Source organism: Nematostella vectensis, chromosome 13 (assembly GCF_932526225.1).
Source record: "Nematostella vectensis chromosome 13, jaNemVect1.1, whole genome shotgun sequence".
NCBI lineage: Eukaryota > Metazoa > Cnidaria > Anthozoa > Actiniaria > Edwardsiidae > Nematostella > Nematostella vectensis.
Genome location: NC_064046.1, coordinates 6,011,578 through 6,031,661, shown reverse-complemented (window position 1 = coordinate 6,031,661; position 20,084 = coordinate 6,011,578). Strand labels below are relative to the sequence as shown.

General features: G+C 40.0%; 3 protein-coding genes across 3 annotated transcripts; 1 reads left to right on the top strand and 2 right to left on the bottom strand.

Annotated features, from left to right (window-relative positions):
- Positions 1-1,676: 1,676 nt before the first annotated feature.
- Positions 1,677-11,837, bottom strand: LOC5518065 (vacuolar protein sorting-associated protein 35). Its single transcript, XM_001638008.3, has 17 exons — positions 11,721-11,837; positions 11,537-11,635; positions 11,363-11,459; positions 10,404-10,527; positions 10,139-10,321; positions 7,992-8,211; positions 7,271-7,354; positions 6,824-7,027; positions 6,455-6,603; positions 6,124-6,331; positions 5,967-6,032; positions 5,767-5,856; positions 5,521-5,643; positions 5,091-5,270; positions 4,244-4,483; positions 3,793-3,936; positions 1,677-2,450 (listed from the first exon to the last, which is right to left on the bottom strand). The coding sequence occupies exons 1-17, from the start codon at positions 11,721-11,723 to the stop codon at positions 2,271-2,273; spliced, it is 2,394 nt and encodes a 797-aa protein (XP_001638058.2). The 5' UTR covers positions 11,724-11,837; the 3' UTR covers positions 1,677-2,270.
- A 154-nt stretch (positions 11,838-11,991) lies between these two features.
- LOC5518066 (ABC-type oligopeptide transporter ABCB9) lies at positions 11,992-15,562 on the top strand. Its single transcript, XM_001637939.3, has one exon. It carries the CDS (start codon positions 12,187-12,189, stop codon positions 14,656-14,658), a length of 2,472 nt encoding a protein of 823 aa, XP_001637989.3. The 5' UTR covers positions 11,992-12,186; the 3' UTR covers positions 14,659-15,562.
- A 476-nt stretch (positions 15,563-16,038) lies between these two features.
- Positions 16,039-19,891, bottom strand: LOC116601599 (bolA-like protein 3). The gene is made up of 4 exons (XM_032362536.2): positions 19,732-19,891; positions 19,322-19,460; positions 16,602-16,690; positions 16,039-16,453 (listed from the first exon to the last, which is right to left on the bottom strand). Exons 1-4 carry the CDS (start codon positions 19,843-19,845, stop codon positions 16,367-16,369), a joined length of 429 nt encoding a protein of 142 aa, XP_032218427.2. The 5' UTR covers positions 19,846-19,891; the 3' UTR covers positions 16,039-16,366.
- Between the last annotated feature and the right edge of the window lie 193 nt (positions 19,892-20,084).

Genomic DNA, 20,084 nt, shown 5'->3' with positions numbered 1-20,084 from the left:
GCATTTTTCTTCCACTCAACCCCCTCCCCCAACCCCAACAAAGACCAAAGTTCAGTGGGGGACATACAATAATTATGCTGCAGCAGGGGCTCATAAGTAGGGGCATTCAACTTCCCCATATTCTGGTAGTATATAGGTGTCACGGCGTTTCCTAGGATCAGGCTATTTTTAGACGCGCGGATTAGACAGTCAGATGCTTCCTTTGTGCTGACGTTTTGGCTGAACTCAACTGCACACGCAGTGTCAGACAAAAAGCTTTTTTTTTTCTTCGGTACTTCTTTGACTTTCGTTGCTCTCTTCTTCAATATAAATCCAACTTTGCCTTCCAATTTAAATTCTGGCTTGCAATTCTTTAATTGAACAAACAAAACCGACGGATGATGGATAAAAAAGTATTTTTTCTAACTGAAATTTGCATGCAGCCTCACGTCACTCTCGCGCGCAACCAACGTCAACGTAGCTGATTGGCCCGTTCGTGCGCGCGCGTCTAAAAATCGCCTGATCCTAGGAAACGCCGTGACACTTATATAATACAGATGATTGCCCCCACTTATGAGCCCCTGGCTCCAGGTATCCCACCTCACTAAGACAACACTAATACAACATCACAACTCTAAGTGCATAAAAATATATGGATACAACTTTTCCTATTATTATAAAATGATCTCCTCCCAATTCCCCTAGAGAATACACAGAACAATGACACTATTAGTATTTTTTTTACATTACTCAGGATACTATTATTCGGAATGGTTGGGTGGGTGAAGGGCAAACTCGAAAGAAGAAAAAAAAAAGAAAAAGGAAATTGGAAAATGTATCTTTTTCTAAGTATTGTGCCAAATTATAAGAAGGAAAAGTCGAGTACTATGGACATATATGGATGTTCATTAATATCAAGTCCCCTGCGCCCATCCCTAGCGACGCGCCTTGTAGAAATGGTCCCCTGCGTCCATCCCTAGTAACGTGCCTGTGTAGGCTTTGCTTCATGCGCCTACCCCTAGCAACGTGCCTGTGTAGACTTGGTCCCCTGCGTCCACCCCTAGCTACGCGCCTGTGTAGAATTGGTCCCCTGAGTCCATCCCTAGCAACGTGCCTGTATGGAATTGGTCCCCTGCGCCCACCCCTAGCAACGTGCCTGTATACAATTGGTCCCCTGCTCCCATCCCTAGCAACGTGCCTGTGTAGAATTGGTCCGCTGCGCCCACCCATAGCAACGTGCCTGTATAGACTTGGTATTTTCTAAACTCTGATGACATCTGAACATCTTTAAATCAGGTACGCACAGAAGATGTAATGTAAAAGTAAAGCTAGATATTGTATCGCAAACACAATTTTTTACAACTCACGATGTATGTCAGTCGTATGCGTGCATCCGGTTTCAAATTTTTGATGCACGCAGGCTCGGCATTCGTGGTATTGTGAAAATAGCACTTTGGAAAGAGAGAAGATAATCGGGTAATTTGGGGGTCCTTGCGGTTTCTTGGTTGGCCGAAAACAAGAGAAATCGATACTGTTTTGGAAGTTTATTGGTTTCCGGTCTCTGTATGGTTCTGTACCAATTTCTCCGCGCAAAGACTATTTGACGTTATCTCTATCGTGACGTATTTGGAACCGTCTGTAGAACACCGGTGTTAGGCTTATACCTTCTGCTTCTGTTTGCCCAATAATCAAACACATTTTCTTTGTAAGCCTATTTATTCTATTATAGAAATATTCACAATTTTTAGGAGTCCCGATAAATCCAAGAAATACCTGAATACATTCAATACTGGCTTTCAAAACTAGGACAACATTCAGGTATTTATCATTACCCTGCAATACTATACGACTTCAATATTCTATGCTCTATAATGAAATACGACGACCGGTATGAGAAAGAAAAAAAATAAGATTGCAAGGAAGCAAGAGAGAGTTTTTCTTTTATTTTTAACGTTGCCACGGCTTGCTACCAAACCGTTGTTAGACCTTCTTTGGTCGCCATGAAACATCTTCAGAGCAAGGCTATAGGGTGGATGCAATATTGTTTTCTTCCATTCCTGAGCTGTAACTTTGATGGTTAACGTGGAGCCAAGGTTAATATGGTTGTCGTGGAATACCGTATTCCGCACAGATGCAAGGTCCGAAGGTTGACATGGGTCCTACAGTTTTAAAGCAGCTATGAATACACGCCCTCTAGCTTCCATAAGGTCCGGGTTCTTCGGTTGCCATTATCCTTCAATTGCCGTAGATTGCCGATTGCAAGGTAGCCGTAGTTTCCGGTGGAGTTAGTGCTATATGTTAATCCCCTCGTAGCTGGGAGCGTCTTCCTCTTTGCTCTGTTTCTTCGCTTCCATGTGGGATATCGTATTCTTGAAGTGCTTGCTGATCTGCTCTGTCTCTTCGTTCGACTCAAGGCCAGGTAAGTCCTCGCGGATTTTGTCTAATAATTGGTTCAGTATAGTCGCCGTAACCTGAGGAATAACAGATATTTCAAGCTCATTTCTTAACCTACCTTGACCTACGGTCTAATCTTGTTATAGCATTTTGATAGAGGGTCAATAATACAGCTATTTCAATAAACGTTTTCAAAGAGCGCTCTGTCGCACGCGCCCATACCGCGAGGTAGTATGGGTAATAAATGTTGTAGTTACACTTAAAGAAAAACTGTTGGCAAAGTGCCTGAACGAAATAGCAACGACGACGGCGACCGACAACAGGAAGAACCCAAATAGCTTTCATACTTTCAATTTTAAACTTGTTTATGTATCCCCCCCAAAACTATAGTAAAACCTAGAATCTTATTTCTAGCATAGCGAACAATGATAGTCTAGTTATCAGTGCACACGTTCCCGTCCTCGCTACACCATGAAACTTGGAGTTTTCACGTTGTCGTTTGAAGAAAAACAACTGAAATGTATCAGACAGAATCCATTTCAGAGTATATTTCACGTCTGGCTCTTTGAATTCTCAATTGTTTTCTGCCGTCGTCTTTCGCGTTGCCGTTGTTGTCCCTATTTTTGCAGATACCTTTTACAATTGTACGCGGCATATAGAAAGAAATACCGCAGTGTCTTCGATAGATAATGCTCGCCAGCGAAGGTCTTCACTATAAGACTGCGGCATATTTACTGAAAACCTGTTACAACATATATTACCCATACCACCTCGCGGTATGGGCGAGCAGAGAGCTCTTGGACAACGTTTATTGAAATAGCTGTATACAGAGCTGTAGCAGGCCTCAATATATGGGGGGAGGGGGGGACGATACAGAAGCATTTAGAAATTGGTAGGGCACAGCCAGGCCCCTACTGGCATCACCATAATCTTTGAAAATATTGGGGTGGGGTGGGGGGGAGGGGGAGGGGGAGGGCACGTGCCCCCAGTGCCCTAAGCCCCACCCCTCTGCTACGGTCCTGACATATTAATAGCAAGTCTGTGGACTTGGGATAAAACTAAATTTCGTGCAGGGTAATCTGGATATAATTAAAATTCCCAAGCGATAAACTTTTTCTTCTCTCAGCCATCTTGCAGATTCACGAAATACGATTCACGCAATACGACTCAATGGCAGCAAGTATCTGATGATTAAAGCCTTATCAATAGCGAGCGTGCTCCCGAGTATGTATACTTTATGCTGTTTGCGTTTATCTCCGTGCGCGTTTCGTTTGGTTGCAGGTGCAACGGTGTGTGCTTATGTGGACGCTTGTATTCTGCGTGCGTGCGTGCACGTTGCGTTGCGTGTGTACATACCGTGTTTGTACGCCCGTGTGTTGTTTGTACCTTCATGCGTGGTGCATCTGCGTGCGTACATACCGTGTCGGTGTTGCGCTCGTAGTAATACAGATAACAGTTCAGAATCTCGACGAAAAGTTGTACTTGTACAGTGGCGTCCATGCACTGATTAGCGATACGAACGGCCTTTTTCAAGCACTCCATGACGCGTTTGCCATCGTGACACTGAAAATAACGTAATACATAGTGAAATTTGAGATCGCGTAATGCATAATAATATCATGGAAATAACGCAATCAGCGTGGTACTAAGAATAACACAATCTGGCTTCAAGGTTTCTGCTAATTTAACTTTTTGTGTCGTTTGACTGGAGATCGGGATTTTGGATGGTCAAAGAAAGTTCCTGCTGGAAAATCCAGTCGTACAGGCATCAAAGGGAGCTATTTTCTTGCCCGTAAAACATAGCCTGCGTGCAGCCGGAAATAGTTCCATTTTCCGGCTGCACGCAGGGTAGTAAAACAGCGTTCCTTACCTCTCCACCCTCGATATCTTTGCTCTTTCCCGACCAGAAGAGATGTGAGCAGACAGCGACCGCGCGGCACTGGTCGGGTTTCTTGAGAAGCTTAGAGGCGGCAAGTGCACACTGTGTCCTCAGAGGCTCGTGGTTTTCCTCGCCGAAGCAGCTCATTTGTTCGAATGTACAAATGATAAGAGTGATGGCAGCTAGCTGAGATTTGGAGTCACTTATCTCGTCTTCATATATCGAAAATGCCTGCAAAGTGGAGTTCCAAAGTCATTGAGATGGCCATTCATGTAAGTTGTGTTCTAAGAAAAGAGGATTATGAACTCAGTAAGAAGTGGTTCAATAGCGTCGTTTTGCAACTTTGCCTTTACTCGTTCAGGCTCGACGAAACAAAAATACTATAAGGTTTCTATTAACTTTAACCTTCAATATTCGATTCCTATAGCGACCCTTCGTTTGGTCTCTTCTAGGTCTTACAATAGGAAATCCTGAGGAAGCAGTCAACTACGAAAACTTGCTCGGAATTTTTGTGAATATGAAACCGCTCATTGTAACAAAACGTGCGCATGTGGAAGTGTGTGGTTGTAACAAAGCATGCATATAATTATAGACCGACCGACCGACCGACAGACAGACGGATAGATATGTTTATTAGAAACCTTTGGCAGTTCATTTACTATAAACTCAGGCATCAGTCAGAAACACATACTACTAACAAGTTACGCATTACATATATCAATTTATAAATTTGGAAGTACAGAAATCGCTTAGTCTGTTCGTGTGAAGCCTTGGAGTAAGAGCATTGGTACTCCCTGACCTGAAAGGTATTGAGTATATTGGCTAAGTAGTGACTCACCTGGCTCATGAACTCGTAGGCGACTGTCTCGGAGGTAGAGAAGCCCACCTTACCGGCCGCCATGGCTCCCTGGAGAAAGAGTCTCAACGAGAGTTCAGCGTACTCTGCCTTGGCTAGGGCTGTGATGGTCTGATGACAAAACTGGAATATCTTTTGGCATTTCTTGTCCCATTTGTCATCCTGCGAACACATAGAAAACACGTCTTTAGACGGGCTTTAGAACGTAGAGATGTACCCATATCTAGTATTTCTACTGTGAGTACAAATAGAAACAAAAAGCCCAAGCTGTCGTGGTCTTGTACCAGAACAATGAATACAATACACCAAAAACTGGAATTCGACTCTGCCCAATTTTCGTCTTCACTAAGACTTCTTCAGGGCAGACTGAAACTGCCAGTACAATATACAGATGATCATGTTCCAGTCTCACCTCCTCTTTTGCATTCCCATACTGAAAAGCCAGTTGATATGCACTGAATACTATTGGGGGGAGGGTGAACTTTATCCTCTTCTCGCCGCCACTACCAAAATGTTTTCTTGCTGTGTTTAGGATCTAGATGAAAAAAGTTATGGAGCTATCAATTACACAGTTTTTCAAAGATTTCCATAGTTTCTTGCTCCAGCACAACAAATTTTTATTGTATTGAGAAAAGTCATTACCCTTCGCCTTACTTACAAGGTATTGCTGGTCTGCATTGTCGGATTTCATCAGTGTCAGGAACTTGCCCATCATATGCTGTTCCTCTGCAAAGTCTTCAGGATCAGTCTAGGTGAGGAATTTTTGCAATTATTTGGTAATACTGAGCGAAGCTGAATGCAATTGACAACTGTAAGCAAGGAATAATGATAGAATACGATTGTAAGTAATTTAGTTACCGGTTCTGAGGGTTGGTCCTCCTGATCTGCTACGAGTGTGGATACTAATGTAAGCAATGTATCAACCTGAAACAACAACAAAATTGCTCAAAGCAGGGAAAGATGATAATGTAAAAAATACTCATTCTAGGAGATTTCAAGTGCTATTTTTGCTAACCTGTTCTTGGGTAGGGATGACAACTTCACTCTCTACAGCATTACTGACAACATACAGCGACATTTCTTTTCTCGTCGTAAAGTCAAAGTAATTGAACATTGGAATGAAAAACTTCAGCTCTAACAGGGTTAGCACGTTGTTGTACGAGTCGATTGGGTTCTTGAGTAGTCTTGTTAACTCTTTGGATATAGGATTGCTCTTGTCAATGCTAGAAATACATCAATGACATTAATCAATACTATTAAATGAATAATACATAAAGAAAAGGTTAGTAAAGTTTGAAAGAGCTAAACCATGCAAAATGCTCTCAAAAGGGTTTATAAATCATTACCTTTCTATTTCGAGTTTACTAAAGAGTTCTGATGTATACTCCAGCACTTTATCTACATAGTCCACTCGGTCAGGGTAACATTTTAATGCCAGGTTGACAAGGGAGACTTGTAGGGAGACTTTATCTTCTGTTGCCATGTCTGTCCTCATCTGACAAAACAAATACAATACAATACAATAAACTCACATCTACAATATCTTTTTTACTGGGATACCTGTTGCAGCCAAGTTATAAAATGCAATCGCCCCGACCCCGCCCCCCAAGAAATTTGCGAAATAGCAATACTCAGAAGCCACTGTACCACTGTATCTACACAAGCAGATAGTGAATTTGATAGAACTAATCTAGTTACCAAAAATACACCATTACCTGAATGACCTTAGAGACCTGTTCGGACATGAGGTCAAATAGTTTGATATCTGTGGGAATGCCGCCATCATCTCTGTTGGCAAACAGTGCAAGTCTGTCTATCAGACTGATGATGATGTTCTTGATGTTGACAGCAGGGTGAAGCTCGGTACAGCTTGACAGGAACTGGGTGATCGTCTGTAAGTGATATTCATCTGGAAACACCTACAGTGAGAGATAAAGCCTTTTTCAGTAAGGATATCATTACAATAAGCCTGGTGCAACTAGAAAACAATCCATCACTTTGAGGCAGTGTTAAATGCAATAATACAATCCCTTAAAATAAAAACAAATAAACAAATAGATTTGGTAAGCTTGTAACCCTGATTGAACACAGATTCAATCGATATTGTTATTATATTTCTTTTTAAAAAAGCTTGCTTTTTTTTTTAGTTCTTGCAACAATACCTGGATGATGCACTCCATAAGATATTCCTGAGCAATTGGGTCTTTGCAGTTGATGGTCTGTTCCAGAATGCCTGGTAGGACAAGCTGCAGTGAAACAGACAATCAGACACTCCATTGAGGGACCAATGGAACTCCAAGACATGAATAACATAAAATTTTTACATCAGTAAAAATCAAAACATTTGTCAAACGCTTTTATATGTATTCTTGCTACAGCATATTACAGGCCCATACCCAGGGGGGTGCAGTGGGTGCAAACACCCCCCCCCCCCCCACACACACACACACACACAAAGGCAGAAAGTCCACTTTTGGTTCTCATTAGACGAGCTATTTGTAGTCAAGACTAAAAACCATAAGTTAGATCACTCTGATATGTAGCCAAATCCAACAATAATTGGAGATACTGCAAAGCATAAAAAATACCTTTTTGTTCCTTTGGAGGTGGTTAGATTTTTATCAGAGAACTCCCTCCCTCCCCCTCCCCTCCTGCAAAAATTAGGTCCACTTTTTCGGATTTTGCACCCCTCCAAGAAAAATCCTGGGTACGGGCCTGTATTATTAGTCTTCTTCTGAGAACAACAACAATGAACTCTCCTGTCATGTTGTTCAATTACAGAACCACTCAAACTGTGCAAATGTGAGTTCAAAACAAAAAAAACACACCAATCTTGAGACCTGTGTATTGAAAAATATCCAACTTCAATGTGGCTGTTCACACCTTTTTATAAACATCTGACGTGACTCCCTCCAGCTGGCTCAGACGAACAAGGTTTGTGCCCACAAGAATCCTGAGCTCCTGTCGTTCACGCTCCCTCTTCTGACGCTCCCTAGAGTGCCCCTGGTGCTGAATGCGCACCCAGAGCTTGTTCATCTCAGAGAAGTTCAGCAGGACAAAGTCAATTGAGTCTTTTACAGAGCCATCATGCTCAGGCCGGTCTCTACAAAATAAACAAGATAATATTGTAAGAAAACCTTTTCATTAAGGATACTGTAGACCCAAGTGGTAATTACCACGATAGTCCCGGCAAAATTGCTCGTGCTCGCGTCGGATTAAAGCAAATGCCAACAAAAAATATATAAATTTAAAGCTTAATGATTGTACTTTCCTCTTAAGATAATCATATTTTATACGTGCTTAATTTTGAGTGCTTTTGCCTGGTCCGAAGTGCGAAATCGACCACTTTTAAACATGCGAATTATTTATACACACCAAAAGAGTGTAACCTCCCGGGATCTGCTTTATATCTTTCATCATGTACTGAACTGACAAACCGTGTCTACATTTGACGTCACACAGCCTCGTTGATTAATAATCAAGGGTCAAAGTTAGGCGTGGAATAATTTCGTCCTTTGGCTACAAAAAGCTATTGATTATCCGTGGCATGGTGTGACAGAACAATATTTATACTAGACGCTTGCCAAGTTGCTCAGTAATCGGGCGTTAGAAGTGTACCTTTAACTCACATATTTAGAGTAAGATGGGGTGAAATTTGATTGCGAGATATCCGGGATTGAAGTTGTGTAAACATTAGACGCAGCGTGACAGTAATGACAGACGAAGAGCAAATAGAGCCGCATATATGAAAACCAATCACATTGCACGCTCTACATGCAGCGGGAAAACTCTTAAGTGCTCAAATATCATAGTCATGCAAGGGAAGGAAGGTGCCTAGACCGAAGCGAGCTTGCACCGAAGAAAAGAAGAGCGCAGAAAACTTAAAAAGACCGTGAACAGAGACAACTCTTTGTTTTGGGCTTTCTTCCTCGCTTAGCCTTCTTCGAAGGAAGCCAAGGATTCTTACTTAATCTTGGCATAGTTTACAACTATGCAAAATTTAGAGTAAACGCTTATAAAGTTGATATAAATACGGATAAACCTTGGATAAAACGTTGATAATGATACTGATGCGCTTGTATGCTAATTAGAGGGAAAAGCCGTAAAACTAAGTTCCCTGGATGTTGATCACGGCACTTTGAGCTAACTAAACAGGATTATGGGATTAATGACACCTTCGAGATAACGCAACATTCATTCGAATTTGGTTTTTCTTGGATATCTGGCGGAGTATTTAAGATTTCGGTGGGTTTTTTTCTAACATCTATAGTGTGTCTATTGTCACATTATTGATTTTGTGTAACTTAGTAGATTTAAAAAGGCTCAAAATAGTTGGTTATATAAGACTAAACAACTCACTTCAGCTAAATAAAGTTTTTGAGAAAATTTTTTTCCTCTAACAAATTTTACATCATTTTGTTAAACAATCGGTGACTCTTATATATAAAGTCATTGGTAAAAGCATAAAAGTTCCTTTAAACAATTCAAGGAACTAACAAAATAAACAGAATAGAAAACCAGGTTGTCAACATATTAAAGCCACATTGTCACCAGTATACTTCGGGAGGTCTGACGTTAACCTCAACTGTTAAAATACAAAAGAATCTATAAGAATCCGAGTTATTTAACAGGCCACCTGCTCTAAATTACCAATCACATCCTAAAAGAAACTTCAAATAGACACACTGATTTCAATATATTGAAATATTTTTCACATTTTCCATGAAAAATCATAGGAGATTGTTACATAATCGACCGGAAGTAAACTGGTGAAAATGCGGCTTTAACACACACTTGCTGGAGAAATAACTTAGACTACGTAAGGGGTGAGGTGACCACAAGGGATCAGTAAAAGCAACCTAATGGTAGATTTGCTAAATTACTTTTTCTAAATGCTACTGAATAATTGGTCACAATTAGTTTCCTATCACAAAATTAGAGTAATGTGAAAATAAAGTGTGATAAGGTAGTAAAAACTATTAGCTTTGAGCCCTGGACCACAACGGGAAAACATAAAAAGCAGTACTTACTCATTGTCATCATTTATGTCAGGAAGCATGTTACGAGTCGACTGCAGCAGGTAATTTCTAAGGAAGAGTCCCCTTAGTGGGTGTTGTACTCCCCTGCACATCTCCACCAAGTCTTTTAGGATGTCTTTCCTGGGAGCCTCTTTTGCTTTGATGTATACAATACCTACTGTGATTAACAGGTATCTGCAAGAATGAAATACAACAGTAGATTTACCTTCAGAATTATACAGCATTTCAAACGTTCAATCTGTTATTGGAAACTCACAATCTTGGCACGATGTTGCCAGCATACTGGACCAGTTCGTACAAGTCAGAGACCTTGCGACCTTTCTGGAACTCATCTACGAGATGGAGCTCTAGATGGCGAAGCTCATCAGATATTGCCATGTCTAGTCAACATGTTAAAGAATTTAACAACAATAAAAACACAATTGAAAGGGTTCATAGAAACTAAATATTTTTTTCAAAGCAAAACCTTCTTATTTGATCCAGAAAAATCAAGGGAGGAATCATAGATTACTCCATTTTACTGGTAAAACGTTGATGTTTTTTTTGTTGTTGTTGTAACAAGCAGCTTCTAACTTCTGTTTCCTCTGACACTAATAAAAAACAACAGCACAATTCATATTTCAACTTTTTAGCCATTAAGACTATGACAGAATTAGTAGAAAATCTGTGAGAATTAATTGCCTATAACCCACATAAATGAAATTTGCGAAGACAAAAGCTAGGTGATGATGGTTAATCTGATCGATGAACCTACAGTGAAACATAATAAATAATTAAAATCAAACATTTAAAAAAAAATGGGAATGTATTCTCCATACATGCACTATTTCCACTGCCACCATATAAGAATGAATCAGAATTAACAACAATATGATCATAATAACAGAGCGACAAAGCTTTTATAACTGATTGACTGATTCTTTAACCACTGATCCCAATGTATATTGGATTAAAATAAAACATAACACCTTTTTAAAATAGAAAACAATCACCGACGTCACCTGTCAACGAAATTCGAATACTTGCTCTCTTCCGGTCTCGTACAAATAGGAAAGTAGACGCCTAGATAACAGTATCCTAGTCAGCTTCAGATATCTGTTATAGAACGTTCGGCGATGTATAGCTTATTATAACTTTTCCTCGGTATATTTACCATATCGTACTAAATCAACTTAAGTGAGCTAATGTAGTAATAAGCTCGAATTACAAGGATACACAGCTCGTAGTAACTTTTTGGCGAAAGCAGAGAAGTTCTGAGCTCACTAAGCATGTTTGAAGCATGCTTCAGCCCGTCCATTAGCTTGCCTTTATCCTGGGGGAGCAATAACAGTGATCAGATAACTCAGCGCTGTGCAAGCAACTTGCAAAGTCAAGGAGGAAACAACCCACCAGACAGCGTTTCATTTGAAACGACTGTGACTTGACGACTTGGATCGCCTCATCGAGGAGTTTTTCCTGGTCTTCTGTCGAGGTCTGCTGAACTGTTGGCTAAAGGGATGAAAGGAGTAAGCCTCTATTTTAATTTTGTACATTAGATGGTCGCGATAAAGTCGTAAGAAAAAGAATTTCTCACCATATTGCTCGGTGCGGTGGTTGTTTCCTCAACTGCAGTTCAGGGCACGTGATCTACTGGGATCCACTCCCTCCCGCCAAATCCCCGGGGCTCCCTCTTTTAGTCGATAAGTGTTCGGCTTTAAAAAAAAAAAAACTAAAAAAACTACTTTTCACTCACAAAAATATCAAATATGTACGTAGTGCTTACTAATGACTAAACTTGAATCTAAAATTTGGGATAAGGGATTCGACAGCTCATCGAATTAAGAAAGCTATCAATAGTCGATATTCGATCGGATATTGCACCAACAGAATGTCAGACAAGTTTTCTATGATGTTCGCGCAGTTTCACGTTATAAAACCATAGCCATGTCACGCACTACATGCAGTGAAATGGTACATATATTTATTGCTTTACGGTGACAAAATTTGGGGACAATTTATTTTCATTTAAGCTGATTTTCAAGTGATTCTGTTGGATCAACATGGCCAGTTCCAATCCCGGTTCCACTATACCACAGTCAAAGATTCTTTCTGGTCGTTCTAACAGTAATTTACTCAAGCTCGGCCTCGTCGTGGTTTCTCTACTCCTAGACATCGTGACCTCAAGTACTCTATTTTTTCATGGCGGAGGTTTTTCAAGGTTCATTGACGAAGCAAGTGGCAAGTTCAAGTTTTGCTCGAGCACTGTCGACGTATGGTTGATGTCCTTGTTTCGTTGTTGCCTCGTATGTGGGGCTATCATTGGCTCTATCTTCAATCGTAGAGAAGCCTTCAAAAGACTTTCTTCTTCAACACGAACTATATTCTACGTCTCTTCATCCCTTGTGATTTACATCGTGGTGAAATTTCTCATGAGTTACGAGTGTAATTTGAGTTCTGACAGCAAAGTGTGGTTTTGGAGTCTGTGTGGGTTTGGTGTCTTTGCCAACTTTCTGTTGACAAGTTCCTGGTACATCCTGTCAAGAATGGCACCATTGTCTAACCTTTCTACTGACCAAGAAAGTGGTGAATTATTTGAGCGAGAGCTATTGTTGGACACTAATGAAGAACAAGAAGCAAAAAACGAAAAGAATAAAGAATTTATTACTAGTGCATCGTCATGGAAACTGCTTTCATATCTAAAACCAGACATGGGTTATGTCGCATTAGCATTTTTTTTTCTTGTTGCAGCATGCGCAGCACAGATATTTATCCCATATTATACTGGTTTGGTAATTGATGGGATAGCTATTGAAAAGAATAAAAAGAAATTTGAGATGGCTATCTTAACCATGGGATTGATCTGTCTTGGTGAAGCGATTTGTGCTGGCTTTAGAGGAGCAATATTCCGTTATGTGGCTTCAAGATTTAATATCCGAATCAACAACCTCCTATTTGGCTCTATTGTTAACCAAGATATTAGTTTCTTTGACAAGACCAAGACAGGAGAGATTGTATCACGACTAACATCAGATACTACAAAGATGAGTGATCAGGTGTCTTTGAATGTCAATGTATTTCTTCGAAATGTCTTCAAGGGAGCAGGAGTCTGTATTTTTATGTTCAAGTTGTCATGGCAACTGTCAGTAGTGACTATGATTGGCCTTCCTCTAATTGCCTTTCTGTCTGAAGTGTATGGGAATTACTATAAGAAGCTTTCGACTGCCGTCCAGGATGCCATAGCAAGAACAAACGAAGTTGCAGCTGAGGTAGTCTCATCCATGAAGACAGTACGCAGCTTTGCTAATGAGCAAGGGGAGTTGAATCGCTACAAGGAAAAGAATAATGAAGTATTCAAACTACAAATCAAAGAGGCTGTTGTTATTGGGGGTTATAATGGCTGCACCGAGATCATGTTTCTTGCAATGGAAGTGATAATCCTTTACTATGGAGGACACCTGGTGCTGGAAGGGTATCTTACAGGAGGAAACCTTGTCTCATTCATTCTCTATCAACTAGAGCTCGCTGATGCTCTGGAGGAAATTGGTGATGTCTACACTGGTCTTATGGAGGCTGTTGGGGCTGCAGAAAAGGTATTCAAGTTAATTGACCGTGAGCCAGCCATCCTAAATAATGGCAAAGTCATCCCTCTGAGCTGTGAGGGTGCTATAGAGTTTAAAGATGTCTCATTCAGTTACCCAACAAGGCCAGATATCCCTGTCCTTGACAATGTTTCTTTCATGGTAGAGCCAGGCCAGGTTGTCGCTTTAGTTGGCCCAAGTGGAGGAGGAAAGAGTACATGCATTAATTTGCTTGAACACCTGTACGAGCCGACAGGAGGCGAAGTCCTTATTGATGCTGTACCTGTTAAAGATCTTGACCACTATTACCTACACAACAAGGTGTCCCTGGTAGGACAAGAGCCTGTTCTGTTTGCTCGTTCCATCAAGAAGAACATTGCGTATGGTGTTGAAGATCTTGCTGACAACCCAGAGACTGTGGAGCATGTGTCAAGATTAGCAAACGCTCATAGCTTTGTCAGTGGCATGCCTAAAGGATATGACACAGAGACAGGAGAAAAGGGTCTTCAGTTTTCTGGGGGTCAGAAGCAGCGCATTGCAATTGCCAGAGCCCTGATAAGAAACCCCAAAATCCTTCTGCTGGATGAAGCAACAAGTGCTCTGGATGCAGAGAGTGAGCACTTAGTGCAGGATGCCATCTACAAGAACTTGCAAGGGCACACAGTACTGATCATTGCACACAGGCTTAGCACTATAGAGAAGGCAGATCTCATCATCGTGATTGACAAGGGCCAAGTTGCTGAGATAGGCACCTATTCACATCTGATAGCTAAGGACGGGTTGTTCAACAGACTTGTTCAACGGCAGCTTGTAGGTCATGCTGCCCCCACATCAAGTGATGATGGGGCTTCCATTGTGAGACACAGGAGCATCCAGCGACAGGATAGTGATAGCTCAGGATCGTCTGTATCCTCTGGCAGTCCAGACTACAAAATGAGCCCTCCAAAGTTATAACTCTTATAACAACCAAATCAAGAATGATTTATCAGATGATCATAAAGATTAAGGCATCTGCCTACAAGCGAAAACATATTTGTTTATAAATAAAACACATAAACATATTTGTATATAAATATATTAATGGGGCGAATACTGTTTGATAACAAATAAGCTGGAAATCGAGCCGCATGCATGGCTAAATGATGTGAAGTGGGCGTAGCTAAATGATGTGAAGTGGGCGTAGCTAAATGATGTGTAGTGGCTATTACCAACATGTGTAAAAGCTAAACTATGGCATCCAGGTATTACTCCATGTGTATACTATTGCTTGAAATTACAGTGATAACATTCTAATTTTGTTTTGCTATACTGCACCATTTAAACTATTAAAATTGTTGTACATAGTTCTTGACTTAGCTACATGTACAATTGTGCTGGCCTATTTTTTCACCTCAAGGCTACAGAGTAATATTATAATCAAGATAATACATATCAAAGTCAAAGAAGAAGGTTTTTATTATTTCTTATATAGACAAGAGAATAGCTCATCAAGCAACAAAAACTAGCACACTAGTTCCAGGAGTTCCAAGCAAGAACTTTCCTGCATGAAGTTGAGTCGGTTATACAAGTGTAGGGAAAAAAAAATATATATTTATATATTAACTGATGAGGCCTAGCAATGGTATGAAATAGAACCTACTACGCATGATGCATGCACTTTATTATGTACAGAGTTGCACTGACACTTGTGCATTTTACCTGTCAACTCTCCCGCATTAGGCCGGAGTCTCAAGATTTTGGACTCCTCCCGCCTTAAGCACCAAATCTCCCGCTTTTTAGAGATTTTTATCACTTCCCCAAAAAATATTCTCTAGAAAATTGTCATTTTGCCTATTTTCTATTAAAATATTTAAAACAATGTCCTTGTGTAGTGCAATTTATCTAACACCCTTGTGAGATTTGTTCACAATAGATTTCTATACGGCAAAAACCTTCAAGGTTATACCCACCCCCCCCCCAAAAAAATGAATATACCCCAGCCCTCCCCAAAAAAATCTCAAGCCTTGAGAGAAGGTTGACAGGTATGATTTAACTACGCACAAGAATACACCCAAACTGCGCACAAGTACATTTTTATACTTACACAAACAAACTTGTACATTTGGTTGTACACCAAAAGTACACACATATTTGTGCAATTAGCTGTGAACCAAAAGAACACACCCATACTTACACACAATGGAAACTTAAATTTAACAGCACACAATAATGCACAATGGTTATGCCTTGCGGAAAACAAGTGTGCATTTTATCAGTTTTACTCCTGGATTTAGTAGGGAACAGAGACATTAATGTGTGTAAACATCCGACCTGTGGTCGATATGTGCAACTGAATAACAGAAATTTTCATTTATTTCACAAATTTTACAAAAAAACAGTTACATTTAAATTTTGTTTGTAGCATAAAAACTTCCCTCTTATTTGGTCAAATAGCTAAATTCACAGCCATACTTGTCCTCAATGTACACTTTACTTTTAGATGACTGAAGTCTATCTATAACAATACCCTCAGCATACAATCATATTCTTGGCTAGAGTATGCACTGTTCTAGGTGACACAATACCGCAATTAAGTATAAAAAACATAAATGAAATCTGTAGATTCTAATAGAATTTCATTTCAATGTACACTATCAACATACTATATATATATATGTATATATCAGCTTGAAATGTAATTTCTCTTTTCCCCCGGAATGTTAGTACTTATTCTAAGGCCATGCATTGCTTTCACCTCTTCTGAGAGAGCCTTCAACAACAAAAAACATATCTTGAACTTTAACCACTCAGCAATATGTAAATGATGCAATATCCAAAGAAGAAGTAAAAAAAATAATAGATGATGATAGTAATAACTTAAAAACAAATCAAATGAAGACAACTTGTGTCAACTTTACCTGGTTAACAATTTTGTGCTGTTGGACCATTCGTTTTCCTCTGAAATCTTCAGCTTCCACAGATACTTCATACATTGCACCACAGCCTCCTAGAATTGGAAAACCAAAGGCATCACCAACAATGTACAATTTAAGCATCACATGTGAGGGGAGCACATCAGTAGAGTCATATTGGTCTGAGCACCTAGTTATTCAGAGTTGTTAAATTATACTGACAGGTAGACAGACTCAAAAAGAAAACTATAAGATTAATTCCTATACATTTATTTATAAAAAAATAGAAGAAACAAAAAATACAAAACTACTAGTAATTAGTAAAATATAATGTCTATACATAGCAAATAGTGAAAAGATTTTATTATTTGTTTAGAAAAACATTTGACTTAACCCTTATGAGATCTTCTAGCTTCTGCTTCCCTTTAATTTTAATTTAACCAATATCAATGCAAAGTCAGCCACTCCTGTTTCCTGAAAGACTGATTTGATTATAGTATTTCCTAGTTTTTATGTAAGAATGATTATTCACATGTTTAGATCCATATTTCTTCCTGATTTGGGAAATCAGGGAAATGATGGCTGTGATTCTTGAAATCTTAAGTCCTTGTGACAATTTTTTTCCAATTCCATTCTTTAACTCAATGATTCATGAGTTTGGTGCGAGATTGCTATGCCCTTTCAATCTCACGTATTTAGTGGTCAATTATCTTAACTAAAAAAGTGCCTTGCAATGCATCTTATTTACTAATTCAAATGTAATTTGAAATATTTGACAGACCATTTTCTCTCCGTATTTTTTTAGGGCTGAAGGCCTTAAAAAACTGGGAGGAGAGGGGGACTCTCCAGAAGAGTAGACGGGGGGGTGCTTGACCTGTCTTTTAGGGTATAAAATTCTCACCAACTGCTATCTCTTAGGGGGTGTTTTAGGATTTTTCCGATTCTGCTTTTTTTTTTCAGGGGTTTTCACACCCGGAGAGAAGGATTTTTCCCATTCTGCTATCTTTTTGGATGTCTCACGCTAAATGGTGGTCCAATGGCTCGAAACTAATTTTACAATAAACCACAGGTCAACTGATCGGTTAACACTTTTGACTTTTTCTTAGGTAACATAATACAGGATCCGTCAGCCAATAAAAACGGGAATTTCTTAGCGTTAAAAACTCCTTTGACTGACCACACTCAATGTGCTATCTCTTAGGGGTAAGCATTGTTGTTGACCATGCCCTTAGTGCTATCCCATTTTGCTGTCAAGCACCCCCATCAGTTTTTCTTGAAATCCCCCCCCCTGGGCTAGCTTTATACTTAAAAACAAAAAAACCTGGAGGGAGGGAGGGGAGTGTAGGAGAGTGGCTCTAAATATTCTTTTATTCACCTTCCTAACTTCTTACTTTAACTCTTTACAAAGCGTAATTAGTCAGGCCTCAAAATTACAAATAAGATGACAAAGTTTGTTTGTGAACTTAGTTTTTTGCCCGCCTCGCAAATATATCTGGGAAGATGTGAAACTGAGGTAAGGCATTTAAATTGTAAACAAGATGGCAAAGTTTGTTTTTGACATTAATTCCCCAACCCACGCCCGCCTCACAAAGATTTCTCCTTTGCGCTAACAAAGCCAGTGGAAACAACTCCAAGATATCTTGTGCTTCTAACAAAGCATTGATTACAGCTGCTTGTTCAGGATTAAGGGTTGCATTTTTAAGTACACATTCGTTATTATTGCTTTCCTTCATATTGAAGTTCTGATCGAACTGTTTTTGTCAGCTATCACTTCCCGGTGTCAGTCATTCCTCAAATAGTGTTTACTCAATAGTCATGAGATTAAACACATGTTTTCGAGATCCACGCATTTTTCTGGTCATTTTACACGATACTTTACAACAAACTAGTTTTTAATTCAAGGGACTGCGAATCCCTAACGCCATAGCGCAAACAATTCAATGAAAATAAAAAACATAAGAGAAAACATCAGGCAAGGCAGTCCCTAAAAGATCATCCTGAATTATAGTGGATCTTGTAAGCAGAAGCCACCAAGAATAACAAGAAAGGCCAGAAAAATCACAATAATTGCAGCAGCAATTCGACCTCAAAATTCAAATCGATAATGCTGGTGCTGTTTGAACTGTGTGATCAAGGGGGGGGGGTGAATAGGTTTGCAGATTCGGCCCCGAAATGCTCACGGATTATGGATTTTGATGATTATTTCAGCAGATTGGCGGATTTTGGAAGTACGGCGGATCACGGAGTTGTTGACAATTTGGGCGCGGATTTCGGATTTTGAATGCTTTGATGGTCGAATTTCGGATTTTAAATAAATTTCAATCGATGCTATTGCTTCTCTGTCAAACCATGCGGATCTAAAAAATTGTGCGGATCCACGGATTTGCTCCGAAAATATTGCGGATCGGTGGATTTACATACCCCTATTCACCTCCCCATCAACCAAGGTTAGGTTTTCAATTGTAAATGCATTTCTCCTAACCAGGGTTCAAAGCACAAACAGAACCTAGGTTGACGCTCAAGTGTAAACATGGCATAAGCTGACCACAAGCTGATGACCCCTTAGTTGAGTAGGTGTGGGGTCTGTGCATACCCCCCCCACCCCTATCCCCCCCCTACCCCAGGGCATACATGAGCAGATTGCAGAGTTAAAGGCCCATCGTTCAGCTTGATTTCTTGCCACTTTCATTTGTCAGGGTTCCAGTGCACTAAGCATATGTACCTACCTGATATATCTCTAACTTGAACCCAGGATGCGTCAAGTTTAGACGCCAAAGTCTCGGCAACTCTCTTCTCTTCTTTTGTGCTGACATCAAAATGAACCCACCTCCGGCCTATGGCTGCTACAGCTCTAAAAGAAGGCAGCTAAAGGGCAGGAAATACAACGACACGAGTTGTGAAATTTCTAGAAATGTCGCTCTTTCATTACCCTGGGTATCAGAGGCTCCAAGCTTCGCGGTGAAACGTTTTGAGCGAAAGTTTGCTTCGCTAAAATCGTTGTCGCCGCGAAGCTCGAAGCCTCTGGTACCCAGGGTGCTCTTTAATCAAAAATAAGTTACTTCGTCTCAAACAACCATGTTGATGGCACGTGTGCGACTACAAATAAAACACAAATAGAAAGATTGCAAATACTTACCTGCCTTCCCAGGCAAATTGACCGTATCATATCCGTCAAACGCTGCTCTGTCCCCTTCTGCGTAAATTCACGTTTTCTGGTCGCTTTTTTTCCTTTACGTAACAACTCGATCATATATTAGCGGTCAATTTCGTGGGCTCATGCAATCTAGAGCTAAGTAGCCGCGCATTTGATTTTAATCGAACCAAGATAAATAAAATAAAATAAAATAAAATAAAAAGCTTTCTAAGCAGACTGGCTGATCATGTTTTATAAATCTATGGTTGGAAAACGAAAATTAGAATTGTACTCAAGAAAAAATAAAAGTGATAAAACAATGACTTTTTGTGGTTGCCTGTGGTCTTCCTCATTGT

What these genes read in the sequence shown, in the direction of transcription:
- LOC5518065 (XM_001638008.3), bottom strand. An exon ending in TTATGGAGTGCATCATCCAG is followed by an intron (nt 7,028 to 7,270) that starts GTATTGTTGCAA and finishes CTCTCACTGTAG; the next exon opens with GTGTTTCCAGATGAATATCA. An exon ending in ACGAGCGCAACACCGACACG is followed by an intron (nt 2,451 to 3,792) that starts GTATGTACGCAC and finishes GTTATTCCTCAG; the next exon opens with GTTACGGCGACTATACTGAA.
- LOC5518066 (XM_001637939.3), top strand. Translation starts at nt 12,187, where the DNA reads ATGGCCAGTTCCAATCCCGGTTCCACTATACCACAGTCAAAGATTCTT.
- LOC116601599 (XM_032362536.2), bottom strand. Translation starts at nt 19,845, where the DNA reads ATGATCGAGTTGTTACGTAAAGGAAAAAAAGCGACCAGAAAACGTGAA. An exon ending in CAATTTGCCTGGGAAGGCAG is followed by an intron (nt 19,461 to 19,731) that starts GTAAGTATTTGC and finishes CCTGCCCTTTAG; the next exon opens with CTGCCTTCTTTTAGAGCTGT. An exon ending in AGCACAAAATTGTTAACCAG is followed by an intron (nt 16,454 to 16,601) that starts GTAAAGTTGACA and finishes TTGTTGTTGAAG; the next exon opens with GCTCTCTCAGAAGAGGTGAA.